Source organism: Ictalurus punctatus, chromosome 4, assembly GCF_001660625.3.
Source record: "Ictalurus punctatus breed USDA103 chromosome 4, Coco_2.0, whole genome shotgun sequence".
Taxonomy (NCBI): domain Eukaryota; kingdom Metazoa; phylum Chordata; class Actinopteri; order Siluriformes; family Ictaluridae; genus Ictalurus; species Ictalurus punctatus.
This window is the reverse complement of record NC_071284.1, coordinates 10,230,177-10,246,217: the sequence shown is the minus strand read 5'-3', so window position 1 is coordinate 10,246,217 and position 16,041 is coordinate 10,230,177. Positions and strand designations below refer to the sequence as shown.

The 16,041-nt window shown below is 38.6% G+C and overlaps 1 protein-coding gene across 1 annotated transcript; it reads left to right on the top strand.

The window, feature by feature from the left end:
- The first annotated feature begins 1,716 nt into the window (after positions 1-1,716).
- Positions 1,717-14,829, top strand: panx2 (pannexin 2). The gene is made up of 6 exons (XM_047154879.2): positions 1,717-1,897; positions 7,167-7,700; positions 9,632-10,743; positions 11,224-11,356; positions 13,126-13,314; positions 14,101-14,829. The coding sequence occupies exons 2-6, from the start codon at positions 7,472-7,474 to the stop codon at positions 14,394-14,396; spliced, it is 1,959 nt and encodes a 652-aa protein (XP_047010835.1). The 5' UTR covers positions 1,717-1,897; positions 7,167-7,471; the 3' UTR covers positions 14,397-14,829.
- The last annotated feature ends 1,212 nt before the right edge of the window (positions 14,830-16,041 follow it).

The following is a 16,041-nucleotide window of genomic DNA, read 5'->3' as shown; positions in this document are numbered from 1 at the left end:
AGCTTTTTGGCAATAAACACCAGAGGTGGTTTTGGTGTAGACATAGAGAGGTAGCCATATGGAAAAGGACCTCATGCCCACGGTTAAATATGGTGGTGGCTCTTTAATGTTTTGGGGTTGTTTTTCTGCCAGAGAACCTGGACATTTTGTTAGGATAAATAGCATCATGGACTCTATCAAATAACAACAGACATTAAATGAAAACCTGACTGCTTCTGCCAGAAAGCTTAAAACGGGCTGTGCCTGGATCTTCTAGCAGGACAATGATCCGAAACATACATCAAAATCAACACAAAAAAAGGCCAAGGCAACAAAGGAGTGGCTCAAGAAGAAGCACATTAAGGTCCTGGAGTGGCCTAGTCAGTCTTCAGACCTTAATCCCATAGAAAATCTGTGGAGGGAGTTGAAGGTTCGAGTTGCCAAATGTCAGCCTCGAAACTTTAATGACTTGGAGAAGATCTGCAAAGAGGAGTGGGACAAAATCCCTCCTGAGATGTGTGCAAACCTGATGGCCAACTACAAGAAACGTCTGACCTCTGTGATTGCCAACAAGGGTTTTGCCACCAAGTACTAAGTCATGTTTTGTAGAGGGGTCAAATACTTATTTCCCTCATTAAAATGCAAATCAATTTATAACATTTTTTACATGCGTTTTTCTGGATTTTCTTCTTGTTATTCTGTCTCTCACTGTTCAAATAAATCTACCATTAAAATTATAGACTGATCATTTCTTTGACAGTGGGCAAACGTACAAAATCAGCAGGGGATCAAATACTTTTTTCCCTCACTGTAGCTTTCATATTTTAAGTCAAAAGTATAATTTACTAATGATGTCACTTACACTATTGTAGTAACTGTACTGTACTTTGGATCACGTGACTGATAACATCATTCAAAGAGTAAAAATTTTTTTTTTATGACGTACACAAATTTAATTCTATGAAGCCTCATTTGTATAAGTAAATGTATAGTATTTTTATTTATTTATTTATTTATTTTTTAAATTACATTTACAAAAAACAAATATTTCCAATGAAGCCTACTTGTAAGAATGTGAGCAATCAATTGGCAAAGGCTGACTGTGATATCTAGGCTATTGTGTAAAAATAAAACGAGCCTATTCATCTATAGTATCTTGCCATAACAACAAACAGCATGTGTTATCCATGTATTATGCTGATTATAACCCATATTTTCACTGTCGTTGCAAAAATCCGTCGCAGTTTTGATGCACGTGGTTACTTAAACGCGAAATCCAGCTGCTGCAGCGGTGTAGTGGAGTCTATATTTGGAAACAGTCGTAATGCGCGTCGCCCTAACCGGTATAAACTGGTTTAGGAGGGGGTGGGGTGGGGGGGTGACATTATCGAGATAGAAGCCGTTTGTCTAGGGACAAATGAACTCCCTTTTAAACAGGAATATATCTAGAAATCAGAGGATATCAATAAAATAACTACCGGCTTTTTATTTATTTATTTATTTTATTGAGCTTCCCCATTAATAAGCAGGCTACTGCTGAGTCTGAATAAGCAGTATTTGTCCTAACTGTAGGCATGTTTGCTAGATCAAGCCTATCGTGTCGAATTGTCGTATTTGCTATAATATAGTCTGCAACCTGTAATGAGCCAAAAATATTGCCAAATGTATGGATCGACTGCCATTACTGAAGGTCACCGAGCGCTGCTTAGTGAACGAGATAAGAAGGAGAGACAAATACAAATGCGCGACCCAGGCGATTCTCCTTGAAGTTTGTGAGGATGAGAAGAGATGAGCAGGAGAGAGGAAGAGTGAAAGATTCGCGGGAGAAGGCGGAACAAACCGGTGCCCGGATACAGGCTATAACCGCTCGCCCGCACTGCAGATTAACTCTTGACTCCCCGAGGGATCCTCAATACTGGTAAGTAAAAAAAAAAAGGCACATCACATACTTGGTTTTGCATCTGTGCTCGTGGACAGGTGTGTCTTTTCTACGTGACGTTATTTGTTGCTGAGTTCAGGTAGACGCAAAGCGCCGGGGTACGGATGTGGCTTTACTGTAGGGGTGAGAGGTCTGGTAGCCGCTTTCAATTTTGACTCTTATTGTCAGGCATATTATACAACAACCTAAGATACAACGTGTCAGTCAAAAACGTCCGGACATCATCGCGCGCTAAATCCTCAGGACCATGCGGTCCACTTCAGCACCAGGGTTTGGACAGCTCCAATCCAAGCGTCACGCGCTATCTGCTCTTCATTAGCAGGACAGAATTGCTCTGAACAACACATCTTTAAGTTTACAAATATGACTGCTTATAAGCCTATTAATATATATATTTATACTTGATACTTTTGTGACTGAAATTGACTCTGATATCTTGATAAGTCTAAGTCTACCATGGCCACTGACGAAACTAAACCAGGAATCCGTCCCAATAGTTTCTAGAGAGGTTTCTTTTGTAAATATAACACATTTTTAGAAACACAGCAATGTGCTCCCTAATGTTGTGTGTGTGTGTGTGTGTGTGTGTGTGTGTGTGTGTGTGTGTTGCATGTACCCTCTGATTCAGAATAAGTTAAGATGTTGTGTAAGTATAATGAACAAGCATCACTCAGAAATTATATAGATTTAGAAGATTTGGAGGCATTGTGGTGGTCTCACAGCTCCAGAGTTCCCAATACAATCCTGAGCTCGGGTTACTGTCTGTGTAGAGTTTCGCATGTTCTCCCCATGTTCATGCAAGTTTCCTCAGGGTTCTCTGGTTTCCTCCCAGTTCCCAAAACATACCAGGAGGTGGACTGTCTATTTTAAGTTGCTCCTACTTAGGTGTGGGCATGCATGTTGCCCTGATGGATCACATCTCGGCTTGCGCCCAGTGATCCCCTCAAAGGCCCTGGATCCACTGTGATCCTATAGGATATAGCATATCCATCCATTCATTTTCTATACCACTTATGCTACACAGGGTTGTGGGGAGCCTGGAGCCTATCCCAGGGAACTTGGGTATAAGACAAGGGGACACCCTGCCAATCCAGAGCACAATTACACACACATTAACACACTACACACAATTTGGAAATGCCAATCAGCCTACAGTGCATGTCTATGGACTGGGAGAGGAGGAAAAAGCATGGGGAGAACATTCCAACTCTATGCACACAGAGCGGCGGCAGAGATCAAACCCCCAACTTTGGAGGTGCAGGACAAATGTGCTAACCACTAAGCCGCATTTATTGAAAATTAATAAATTAACAGTGAAAAGTGATTTATGGTTTGCATTATGGAGGTCAGTTTACCCTTGGCCACCTAATAGCATTCTCTCTGAAGAGTTTACCCACACAAGCACTCTTCAATAGCATTAAAGTAACATACTATTAAAGAGTGTTTTGAGTCTGGGATAGTCATACTCCTTGTGTTTTAAAAGACATTTTTTTTATTAATATTTTTTACACTATGAACTACATTTTGTGGTTCACTACAGGTCATCATGGAGAGCAAGTTGATAAAGGTTAGTGTTAGCATCCTCTGTAATATAATTGAGTCAGTTGTGTGCAAAACAAATTACAAACAATTGAGAAAAACCTGTATATTAGATGTGCAGATATCATAATACTAAAAAGCAGTTTGCGAGGAACAAGAAAATAGGCAAATACATGTAAGAAAGTGCAGATAGGCTACAGTGGTCATATCTGAGTAAGTAAAGATAACCTACTGGGAAATGACTGAAGTAAAATACTTACTAAAGTAAGTTACATTTAACTAGTAGGTACAGTATAACAAAGTATTTGAAATGAGTCTTTATGTAAGTTGAGGACTAAAATGTACATATTGCGTTAACACATTTCACTCACTTAACTGCACTTTTAAATGGTAATTAAAAGTAGAAATCTAACTGAAATAAGCTCATCTGACAACACTGCATACCTGTGCTAACAAGTAGCTAGTTAGCACAGGCATGAATGTAATTTGTCAGCCTATAGCAAGGTTTCACCAACTATATCGCTGGAAAACTACTTAAAGTTTATCTGTTGAAATATAGCCACAATGTAATATCCATTTCAATAAATTTACCACAGACATCAAGAGTCAATTCTCTGATTCTAGGCATTGGGAATTGGGAGTTGGCACTCAATTCTTTGAGTCGGCTTTTTGAAATGAACATTAAGATTTGCACATCAGTTGCTTTGATGTTGCTGGTGATTATAGAGCTGAGAAATAACAGTCAGAAGTCATTAGAATTTACAGGAAGTTGCAATCTGACAATGGGCCTGCATAAAAGGTTTCAGTATGAGGCTGGGTGAATTTATCTAGGACAAGTAACCATTTGCATTTTTTGAGTATATAGTGAAGACAAAGTTTATATACAACCCCAATTCCAAAAAAATGCTAATAAAAGCAAAGAGGAGTAATTTGTAAATGTACTTTGACAAGGTATTTGATGTTTGACCTAATCAACTGCATAGTTTTTTGAAGAGAAATGTTTATTTTGAAATTGATGCATGCAACATGTTCCAAAAAAGTTGGGACAGGGGCAGTTTAGGACTAATAGCAATGTGGCAAGTTGAAATAAGAAGGTGATGTGAAACAGGTGATGCAATCGTTTAATTAGAGTTTATAAGGAGCCTCTAAAAAAGGCCTTGTCCTTCAAGAGCAAGGATGGGTCGAGGCTCGCCAATCTGCCAGCAGATGCTTCAGCAAATAATCCAACACCTTGAGAACAACATTCCCCAAATACAAACCACTTCTGAATGCACATGATCTCTGACCCCTCAGACGTCACTGTCTTAAAACCCGTCATGCGTCTGTAATGGACATCCTGACATGGACTCGGAAATACTTTGGTAAACCTTTGTCAGTCAGCACCATTCGCCTCTGTATCCACATAAGCAAGTTAAGGCTTTACTATGCAAAGCAGAAGCCATACATCAACACTGTCCAGAAGCGCCGCCAATTTCTCTGGGCTCGGTCTCATCTGAGATGGACAGTAGCACAATGGAATCATGTTTTGTGGTCCAACGAGTCAACATTTCAAATAGCTTTTGGACAAAACAGCTGCCGTGTTCTCTGGGCCAAAGAGGAAAAGGACCATCAAGCTGTTATCAGCATCAGGTCCAAAAGCCAGCGTCTGTCATGGTATGGGAGTGTGTCAGTGCCCATGGCATGGGTAACTTGCCATTAATACAGAAAGTTATGTACACATTTTGGAGCAACATATGGTTCCATCCAGAGCAGGACAATGCCAAATCACATTCTGCCCAGATTACAAGTGTATGGTTGTGTAAGCAGAGAGTGCGGGTGCTAGAATGGCCTGCCTGCAGTCCTGACCTGTCTCCGATTGAGAAAGTGTGGCACAAAAATTGAGCATTATGAAGCGCAAAATAAGGCAACAAAGGCCCGTACAATTGCGCAGCTGAAGAAATGCATAATAGATGAATGGGAGAAAATTCTGCTTGCTGAACTTAACCAACTGGTGTCTTCAGTGTCCAAACGCTTAATAAGTGTTATTAAAAGAAAAGGTGATGTTACACAGTGGTAAACAGTCGACTGTCCCAACTTTTTTGGAGTGTGTTGCAGTTATCAGATTTGAAATGAGTGTATATTTTCAAAAAGAAGTAAAACATCAAATAATGTGTAAATAATGTGTTTTCAATATAGTACAGGGTGAATTGAATTTTCAAATGACTTTTTTTGTTAGTTTTTTTGCATTTTCCATACTGTCCCAAATTTTTCGGGTAGTATTTCTGCCTCACAGCTCCAGGGTAACTGGTTTGATTCTGAGTTAATAATAATAATAATAATAATAAACTTTTTATTTTTTAATAAAAGTTGATAAGAATAACAACAACAACAACAACAACAACAATAATAATAATAATAATAATAATAATAATAATAATAATAAAAGTAGACATCAGCAGTCAAATGCAAGTTTAAAAAAGTAAGTCTTAAGTTGAGCTTTAAAAATGCCATAGGCCTGAGCTTCCCTAAGTTCGAGAGGAAGAGAGTTCCAAAGGGAAGGAGCATATACAGAAAAAGCCCTGTCACCCATAGATTTTAAGCAGGTTTGTGGAACAGTTAACAAATTACACTGTGAGGAGCACAGTCTGCGATTTGGGGTGTAAGGAATTAATAAAGCAGATAAGTAATGAGCCAAGCCATGTAATGCTTTGTATGTCAGCATCATAATTTTAAAATCGACACAGAACCTGACCGGGAGCCAGTGCAAGGACACCAAAAAAGGAGTAATATGAGTTCAGGTTAAAGTGTGTGTATAATTTTGCATGTTCTCCCATGTCTGTGTTGGTCTCTCCTCGGCTCTTCAGTTTCCTTCCAGCTCTCAAAATCATGCTGGATTTACTACTATAAATTGTCCCTTGGAGTGAATGAGGTGTACGTACATGGTACCCAGTGCACTGGGATCTAATCTAGGTTTTATTCCTACTATGACCCTGACCAAGTTACTGAAGATGACTAAATGCAGTAAGGTACTCTAAACTGCATTCTATTATTGTAAAAAAACAACAACAACACAACAACAACAATAAACAAAAACGAACCATACATACATGGGGTGCAGAGAAGAAAGAAAAAAAAAAAACATTTTTGTGACATTTTCCCACTTTTCCCCCAGAACATAAGATATGTTTTATTGATCCATAGACACTAAGCAAGTTAAAATGATTTTAGCACAAAATAATTTTAAAAAGGACCTGATTTTAGCTCTCTCTAAAAGACAACATGTCTGCAATTTGGTGCAGTGGGTAGCATTGGCAGCTCACAGCTCCAAGGTCTGTAGTTCGATCCTGAGCTCAAGTTACCATCTATGTAATGTTTCCATCTTCCTCTCATCTTCTTAAAGCATGCCAGTAGGTGGACTGGCTACTCTAAATTAGCCTTGCATTTTGAATTTGTGTGCTTCATGCCCTGTGATGGACTGGTGTCCCATTCTAGATGTATTCCCACTTCATGATCAGTTTTCCTAGGATAGGCTCTGGATCCACTGGCAATAAAGTAATTACTGAAGATTACTGAATGAATAAACAATGAAAAGAGATTAAGGATTTGCAATAGGGAGATTATTTTGCCCCTGAACATCCAATTACATAATCTCTGGACACACACAAGCACACTTTCTACAGTTATATCTTTCTTAAGTCTTTCTTAATCTGTGTCTTTCGTTTTTTTACAGGTGTAATATGAGGAAGGACTCTAAGCAAACCTAACACAAATTCAGACTGGATTTTATGCCATTATACATGGATTAAGCACAGCATTGAACATGCATCAGGAGCAGGATATTTGGCCAGTAGAAATGGTTCTACTGTGACTGTGTCTGTCATAATCCAAAAATATATAGCCCTCATATATCATCACCATTTAGACTGTGATGGACAAGAACCTTTAGCCAATAAGGTGGCAGGTTTGAGGGTGAACTGGTCAACTGTTCAACCAGGTGCATCGTGGATTTAGCTGTGGGCGGGCTCCAGTTGCCGGATGCAGAACCTCTTTGAGCAGAACTTAGACATGGCCACCGCTCTGCTTGCAGGGGAGAAACTGAAGGAGTTGATCCTGCCTGGTTCCACGCAGGATGAGAGGGGTGGTGCACTAGCTGGGCTCATGGTGCAGCTCAAACTGGAGCTGCCCTTTGACAGAGTTGTCACCATAGGAACGGTCATCATCCCCATCTTATTAGTCACTCTGGTCTTCACACGGAACTTTGCAGGTTGGTGCTTTGAGTTCGGGTTTTCTGAACATCTCAATTAAATGTAATTGATTTGTAGGTGATATCAGCCTGGGTTACTGAGAGATGGAACTGAATATGAATCCATTTTTCAGAATGAACAGATAGAGTGTTCAAAAAAAGACACAGAGGTGAATTGGGACTGGGATTGCACCACACACACAACAAAAAAAGTTGTGGAGGTTTTTTTTTTTCATGCAAGTATGAGTAAGCTGCCAGATATGAAGCTGATGGGACAAAGAAGGACCGCATTTGTTAAACATGAAGGGGAACACACTCAACAATGCATTAGTAATTGGCTGGTCAGGGTCATGGCAGATTAAATTAAGCTAGGGGTTTAACTAAATTAATTAGAAAATATTGCAGGCAGGTAATAACAAACATAATAACTGTGCAAGCAGGATTAAAAACAAAAAACACCAAAAAAATAGTCATGTGTACATAGTTGAGACCAATTATGAACTTGAGTGATTGAGTGAGCTGATATTGAGGAAGTGTCAGAGCCAGAATTCACAGATCATTCTGAGAGTGCTGCCATTTTTAGGCCATGCCCACTTCAGGTTTAAATCCAAATACAGATATAGATATTCAAGACTCAAAAATCTAACTTATTTGTCACACACAAAGAGTTACGGAGAGAATAGTCTGTTCTCAGTGAAATTTTGTGCAAACTGTGCAGCACAGTACGAGGTAGACGTAGACATAAAATAAACACATACACACGCACACACACGCACACAACAAACACACACACACACACACACACATACACACATATATATACATATATACATACATATATATATATATATATATATATATATATATATATATATATATATATATATATATATATATATATATATATATAATTAGCTTGGAACTACCATGTGGTCCTTTTTTCTTTCTTACAGCCTGAACAAGTGGGCTGTAACACAAGGTATGCTCATGTAGTAGAACAAAATAAGATATACTGTAATTGTAGAAAATATAGATATATTTGAGATAGATCCAAATCCAGATACAGATACAGATGTCATTGTGTGTACTACAAACACATAATGTACTTCTTTCAGACCAAACTGAAATAAAATTAAATATGCCATTTTAAAATGATACAAATTTAATCACACTACTATTCACAGCTTTATTGTGTTTCACCTGAATCGGGCACCTGCTGGCCAGATTAAAAAGAGATTAAAAAATACGGAGGGTAACAGAGTGGGAGCAAGAGAGTGTGTAAAGAGTATGAGGAAGAGCACAGAAGAAATGGGGACTGTAAGCTAAATGCTGAGTCAGTTTGACTGCATAGCAGTAGAAACCTGCTGTGAAGTAGCACAGAGGGGCTAGAAGAGGATAATGGGACTCAGGATAGGTTATTAAATAATCTGAATAGACGTTAGTAATAGGATAAGATGGCTCTTACAATTACAAAGATTGAAATGTTACGAATTTCTAATAATGGGTATCTGATGTGTAGGTATCTGCAATTTTATACCTTTATTTAAAATATAGAACACTATAAAACACTAAAATATACACTATAAAACACTAAAATATAAATGGCAGGTAAAATAAGTCACTGTACTGGAACCATTTACTGTATACACTTGCACCCACAGGAAATAATGTTTTGTTGCTAATGTACAAATCCTTTCACACCTACAGTATTACATCAGAATTGCTAGCATTCCTAACGGCAGGATTGGCTCCTCTGCTGTCAGATTATGTACAGCATAATTTAACTACAAGAAACTCATGACAGAGGATTCTCAAGAAGATGGTTCTCAGGCTGACACAAGATAATTCTGTTAGGATATGTTTGTCATATGTGGCATACAAATCTTCTTGTAAACGGATACATTCATAAAAGTTGTTTCTAATGCCTTTTTGCTCCTATGATTCTGTTTCAGAGGAGTCAATATACTGTTACACCCCACACAATTTCACACGTGACCAGGCCCTCTATGCCAGAGGTTACTGCTGGACAGAGCTACGTGATGCTATTCCTGGTGTTGATCCTGAACTCCGACCCTCTCTGTTTGAGCATAAGTTTCTGCCCTATGCTCTGCTAGCATTTGCTGGTATCATGTATATTCCAGTACTAAGCTGGGAGTTCCTTGCGTCCACACGCCTTACCTCTGAACTCAACTTTCTCCTCCAAGAGATTGACAACTGCTACCACCGTGCAGCTGAGGGCAGAGCACCCAAGATTGAGAAGCAGATCCAGTCCAAAGGGCCTGGGATCACTGAGCGTGAGCGACGGGAGATCATTGAGAACGCAGAGAAGGAGAAAAGCCCAGAGCAGAACCTTTTTGAAAAATATCTAGAGCGGCGAGGGCAAAGTAACTTTTTAGCCAAGCTTTATCTAGCCAGGCATCTAGCCATTATCTGTCTCAGTTCCATTCCCATCACCTACCTAAGCACATACTATGCTCGGCAGCGGCAAAATGAGTTCACGTGCATGCTGGGTGAGCCACCTGACATCAGCAGCATCCCTGAGTTGCGCCTCAACGTGAACTGCAAGCTGCCAGCCGTGCAGCTCCAGCGCATTATGGCTGCTGTTGACATTGCACTGCTCTGCACCGTGAACCTCATCATTTTAGTTAATCTACTGCATCTGTTCGTGGTGCGCAAATCCAATTTTGTATTCGACAAGTTGCACAAAGTCGGCATCAAGACACGGCGGCGTTGGCAGAAGTCTCAATTTTGCGATATTAACATCCTGGCCATGTTCTGTAATGAAAACAGGGACCACATCAAGTCTCTAAATAGGCTGGACTTCATCACCAACGAGAGTGACCTTATGTATGACAATGTGGTGCGACAGTTATTGGCTGCATTAGCTCAGTCCAACCATGATGCCACACCAACTGTTAGAGACTCTGGAATTCAGACAATTGACCCCAACATGGATCCTTCTGTACTGGGGGTTGGAGAAATGGGAGTAGAGACAGTTATCAAAAGACCACGGAAGAAGATGAAGTGGATCCCTACATCTAACCCTCTACCACAGCCATTTAAAGTAAGCTAATATGATTCTGTTTATACCATGCCTATGCATGCCAGTGACCAAAAATTATTTCATTATGCAACCAGGAAGATGGTATTGCATATGTTGTACTGGATACATAAAAGAAACTAATTATGTTGCTCCCACCTATTCTAGAAAATGGACAGATTACATCACCTCAGTATTATACAGATATTATTTAAATGGTAATGTTCCTGCTTAATTTGCAAGCTAATTTTAAAGCATTTTTGCACTGAGGACCTAGTTCAGCACTTAACAGACGTACTTTAGCAGAAAGGTTAGTCGTTACAATGCATAAGCTTAGTCGAAAAATCATGCATGTTTGGTTGTCCCTGTCTCAGTGAATTAACTATTTTAACATTCTGAACCTATATCCGTATTTCTACCTTGACTGTTACTAGTAAACTCTCTTCTAAGTATTCTAGTTCAATAATTAAAATAAAATTCATTTTTGTTTGAATGATTATCCAGGAACCTCTAACTTTGACACGGTTGGAGAACAGCATAAAAGCAGAAAAACCTAAACCTTTGCGGAGGAAGCCTGTACCAGATAACATCATTGCTCCTATACTGGACACCAAGAGCACACAGCATCCTCCTCAAGGTAAATCACAAACAATTGGAAAACACCAGACAGCAGAATGGTTTTTAAGATCAGTTTCTACTCCTGGATTTCAGACCTTCAAAACAAAGTGCATAGTATGAAGGTTTACACATTTAACAGTTCCTGGTTGGGGTTTTAATGTGATATTGTGCTTAATGTATGTGTGATGGCCTGGGAAAACACATTGTATGTTGCTTTGGCTGAATCCTGGCAAAAAAAAATAGGCAAAAAAATATTAACCGTTGGGGTTTTTTAGAATAGAATTTAGGTTTTTTAGATAGAAAAGTGTTTTTTTTTCATATAGTAAACTTTGAAACCTCGACTTCTATCAATATGTTTCAACAAAAGAATGTGTAAATGTTTGAACATGTTAATCTTAGACTATCTTTCTGCAAAGATCATAGTGCAATTTTCTCCCTTTTCGCTTTTGGGGGGTAATCAGACTTTATTTGTGATTGAGATACATGCTTAAAAAAAAAATAAAAATATGAGAGAAAGGGAACCTATTTCAGTTCAGTAAACACAGTAGAAATTCACCATGTAAAGGGATTTCTCAGGGCACTAGAAACTTTTTAAACCCTAGAAGAGCGTTCTCAATTGTCTTTTCAGTAGTTAAGCATTATTGATTTAATAAAGGGGTACAGTTTTCCAAGCTCATTACGTTCATGGTATTCAAAAGTTTCTAAAAGGTTGGGCTGTTTCTAAAATGATCTTCCTGCAATGTTCTAAACCATTTTGAATAGTCTGAATGAACATTCTTTCAAATAAAACAGTACTTCAATACTTGAACATTTGAATGTTTTTAATCAAACATTCCTAGAACATTTCTCATGACATTAAGAAAACATTCTCCTATAATTATTAATTGGATTGAGGTATAGGACAGGGAAATACGCTGGCTGTTTCTCAAAAAAAAAGAACCGACTTGCTTTCTCGTGAAGACTGGTCATGCCAAGCTACCTTGAAAGAATGAACTCGGAAAGATAGGAGGACATAGAACGCATCTTTGCAAGAATTGAGATGTGCTGTGAGCTTCATGTTGTGCTGTGGATTGTCCCAGCACATTTCTAGTAGTAGGACAGGGTCCTCATCTCTTCAGTGCTCTGTAGGTAATATGTATCAGCTGGTTAATAGATTTACTGTTAACTGGCTGATTAACCAAAAGTTAATTAAGCATGCTTTAATGTAGGAAGCTCTCTATTTGCAGCTGTGACCTCACGTTAACTGAAAACCAAGCTAACAAATTTACAGGTGCCTCAGGATGGAAGGTAGCGTAGTTTAATTAAAATACTTCTGAGCAATAAATTAGATTTTTCAACAGCCTCATATATACAGTATCTCAATCTAAATCACATATCAAAATCATTCTTTTTAGATGCTTATTTTGATTTATTTAGATTATTGTCATTAAAAAGATTATTTCTGGGAGTTCAAGTGGGTTTGGTGCGCTCAGGTCTGCAGATGATCCATTCTCGATATCAAGAACACATCCTGTACCTGGTACTTGCGTTTTTGTGTATTGGAATTGAATTTTGGCGGTGGATGGTGACGTAGAACGAGATCACAAGGATGCAAGATCGCATAAGAACACATATTGAGAAATGACCTCTGTTGTAGGGTTTTACCTTTCTAGATTTGACTATTTTTCTGAAAGGAAAATACTGTTGATGGGTTCTACATAGAACCTAGATCCCCTAAGCGTTCTATTTGTGACCTTTAGATAACTGAAATGATTTGATCTTGTTTGTTATGACTCCTGAAATCTACAGAAACCAACAACAGGACAGAGAAAAAGCACACTCGTAATTTCTCCCTGGATGTCCATCCGTACATGTTGGCCATCCAGAAGCCTAAATCAGAAATGAATAATCCACAGCCCCCAGCTGCTGACCATCCTCTGGACACTACGTACATAGAGGGCACACACACTGTAGTCCATGTCTCCTCAACACTCACTGGTAATTCTGTTCTTAATTATCTAATGAATAAAACATAATAAGGCATGCTGTTATAAGAATGCTTTTAACAGTGCTGCCCAACATGAACCCCCAGCATGCAACCCTGAAGTTGATTATTTTCCAACAATAGAATGCCCTGAAGTGTTTTATTCCTCTTATAATACCGAAATTTGCCAAGTTACAGTTTTTTTTATTCATTTTTTTTTCAAATGACTTTTATTTGTTTATAATTATGGAACGTCCACAAAGCAAGTTAGTTCCTGTTCTGTCTCTCTCTCTCTCTCTCTCTCTCTCTGGTATGATTAAAAAATGCAGCTTTTAAATAACCATACATGTCCCTGCTTAAGTTGAATCTATAGAATTTGAATGAATGCATTATCATAAACCATGCACACAGAACTATTGTCAGAGTTACTGTTATAAAAAGTTAATCAACACCTTCTGACAAATTAGGATTTGAGCATTCAAAAGCACTGTTGTGTAAGAGTGCTTAGCATTAGGGTTACAAAATCCATTCAGCTGAACACCATTCTATTCATTAGACATTAGACTAACCTTTGATTTTTAAGTCTGTCAGGGGTGGTTGTTCATAAAAAAACCCCAAAATGCAGTGACAGGACTTGTTGTAATAGTTTAGGACCACGGTTGTGTGTGTATATATATATATATATATATATATATATATATATATATATATATATATATATATATATATATATATATATAAAGCTATTATTAATTGTTTATTTTTTTGTTCTGGCTTCATTCTCTTCTTAAACCCTTTAGAAAAGAATGACCCTCCTCCTCAATCCACCACGAGTGCATTTTCCACTGTGACCCTGTCCACCACCTCTTATATGAATGGACGAACATCTAGTTTGCCTCCTTCTGAATCACCCAAAACCAATGAGCCTCTCATACCAAACCCAGAGCCTGTAAATCAGCCTGCATCTTACAGCTGTAACCCCTCACATCCACTGCTCAGCATCCACCACACTCTCTATGAGGAGGAGGAGGAGCAAGACCACAGAGACACACTGGTGGAAAGACCTGGCGAGCTCATCGCTGCTGGAGAGTGCTGAAGACACACACAAAAAGACAAGCACATGTTCACACCTCTCATCTTTTGACCTTAGCACCAAGCCGTAGAATGGTAAATTGTTTATAACCACCTCACATGGAGCAGCAACCACACTATATCACCTACTGTGCTTAAAGTAGAAACATTGAGGTCAGAGAGTTGTACTGTTCACCAGGGAGAGGGACAGTGAATTGATTGGACATACAGGTATTTAGAAAACATCTTTCTTTGCAAGTAGATAACCAATTATAATGAAACATATCACTCAAGAGTAAGAGGTCATTTCCCTGACTAAGTGCAAACACTGGTGCTTATTTGTGCTCACAACATAAAAAAAAAATTCAATAAGAATTATGTTGTGCTTTATACACCTCAGTGTACACGTCTTACAACCCCAATTCCAAAAAAGTTGGGACAATGTGTAGAATGTAAATAAAAACAGAATGCAATGATTTGCAAATCTCATTAACCCATATGTTATCCATGTTAACAGAACATAGAAAACATATCAAAGGTTTAAACTGAGGAAATGTACCATTGTAAGGAAAAAATAAGGTAATACTGAATTTGATGGCTGCAACAGGTCTCAAAAAAGTCAGTGTTACTACAAAGAAACAGCTGGAGGAACATTTTGCAACTAATTAGGTTAACTGGCAACAGGTCAGTAACATGATTGAGTATAAAAAGAGTATCTTAGAGAGGCAGAGTCTCTCAGAAGTAAAGATGGGATGGTGCCCATTCCATAGGCACTAATTCACCCCATACAATCAGAGATGTAGGCTTTTGAACTGAGTGCTGATAAAAAGTCGGATGGTCCCCCTCCTCTTTAGTCCTCTTTAGTTTAGAGGATGCGGTGTCCATGGTTTCCAAAAATAATTTCAAATTTCGATTTGTCTGAACACAGAACCATTTTCCACTTTGCCTCTGTTCATTTTAAATGAGCTTTGGCCCAGAGAAGACGGTGGTGTTTCTGGATCATGTTCACATATGGCTTCTTCTTTGCATGATAAAGCTTTAGCCAGCATTTGTGGATGGCACAGCGAGCTGTGTTCACAGACAATGAGTTCTGGAGGTGTTTCTGAGCCCATGCAGTGATTTCCATTACAGAATCATGCCTGTTTTCAATGCAGTGCCGCCTGAGGGCCCGAAGATCACGGGCATGCAATATTGATTTTCACCCTTGTCCCTTGCACACAGAGATTTCTCCTAATTCTCAGAATCTTTTGATGATATTATATACTGTAGATGATGAGATATTCATAGTCTTTGCAATTTTACGTTGAGGAACATTATTCTCAAATTGTTCCACAAATTGTAGACGCATTTTTTCGCAGATTGGTGAACCTCTGCCCATCTTTATGTCTGAAAGACTCTGCCTCTCTAAGATAGTCTTTTTATACCCAATCATGTTGCTGACCTGTTGCCAATTAACCTCCAGCTGTTTCTTTGTAGTAACACTTGCTTTTCTAGCCTTTTGTTGCCCCGGTCCCAACTTTTTTGAGATGTGTTGCGGCCATCAAATTCAAAATTACCTTATTTTTCCTTAAAATGGTACATTTACTCAGTTTAAACATTTGATATGTTTTCTATGTTCTATTGTGAATAACATACGGGTTTATGAGACTTGAAAATCATTGCATTCTGTT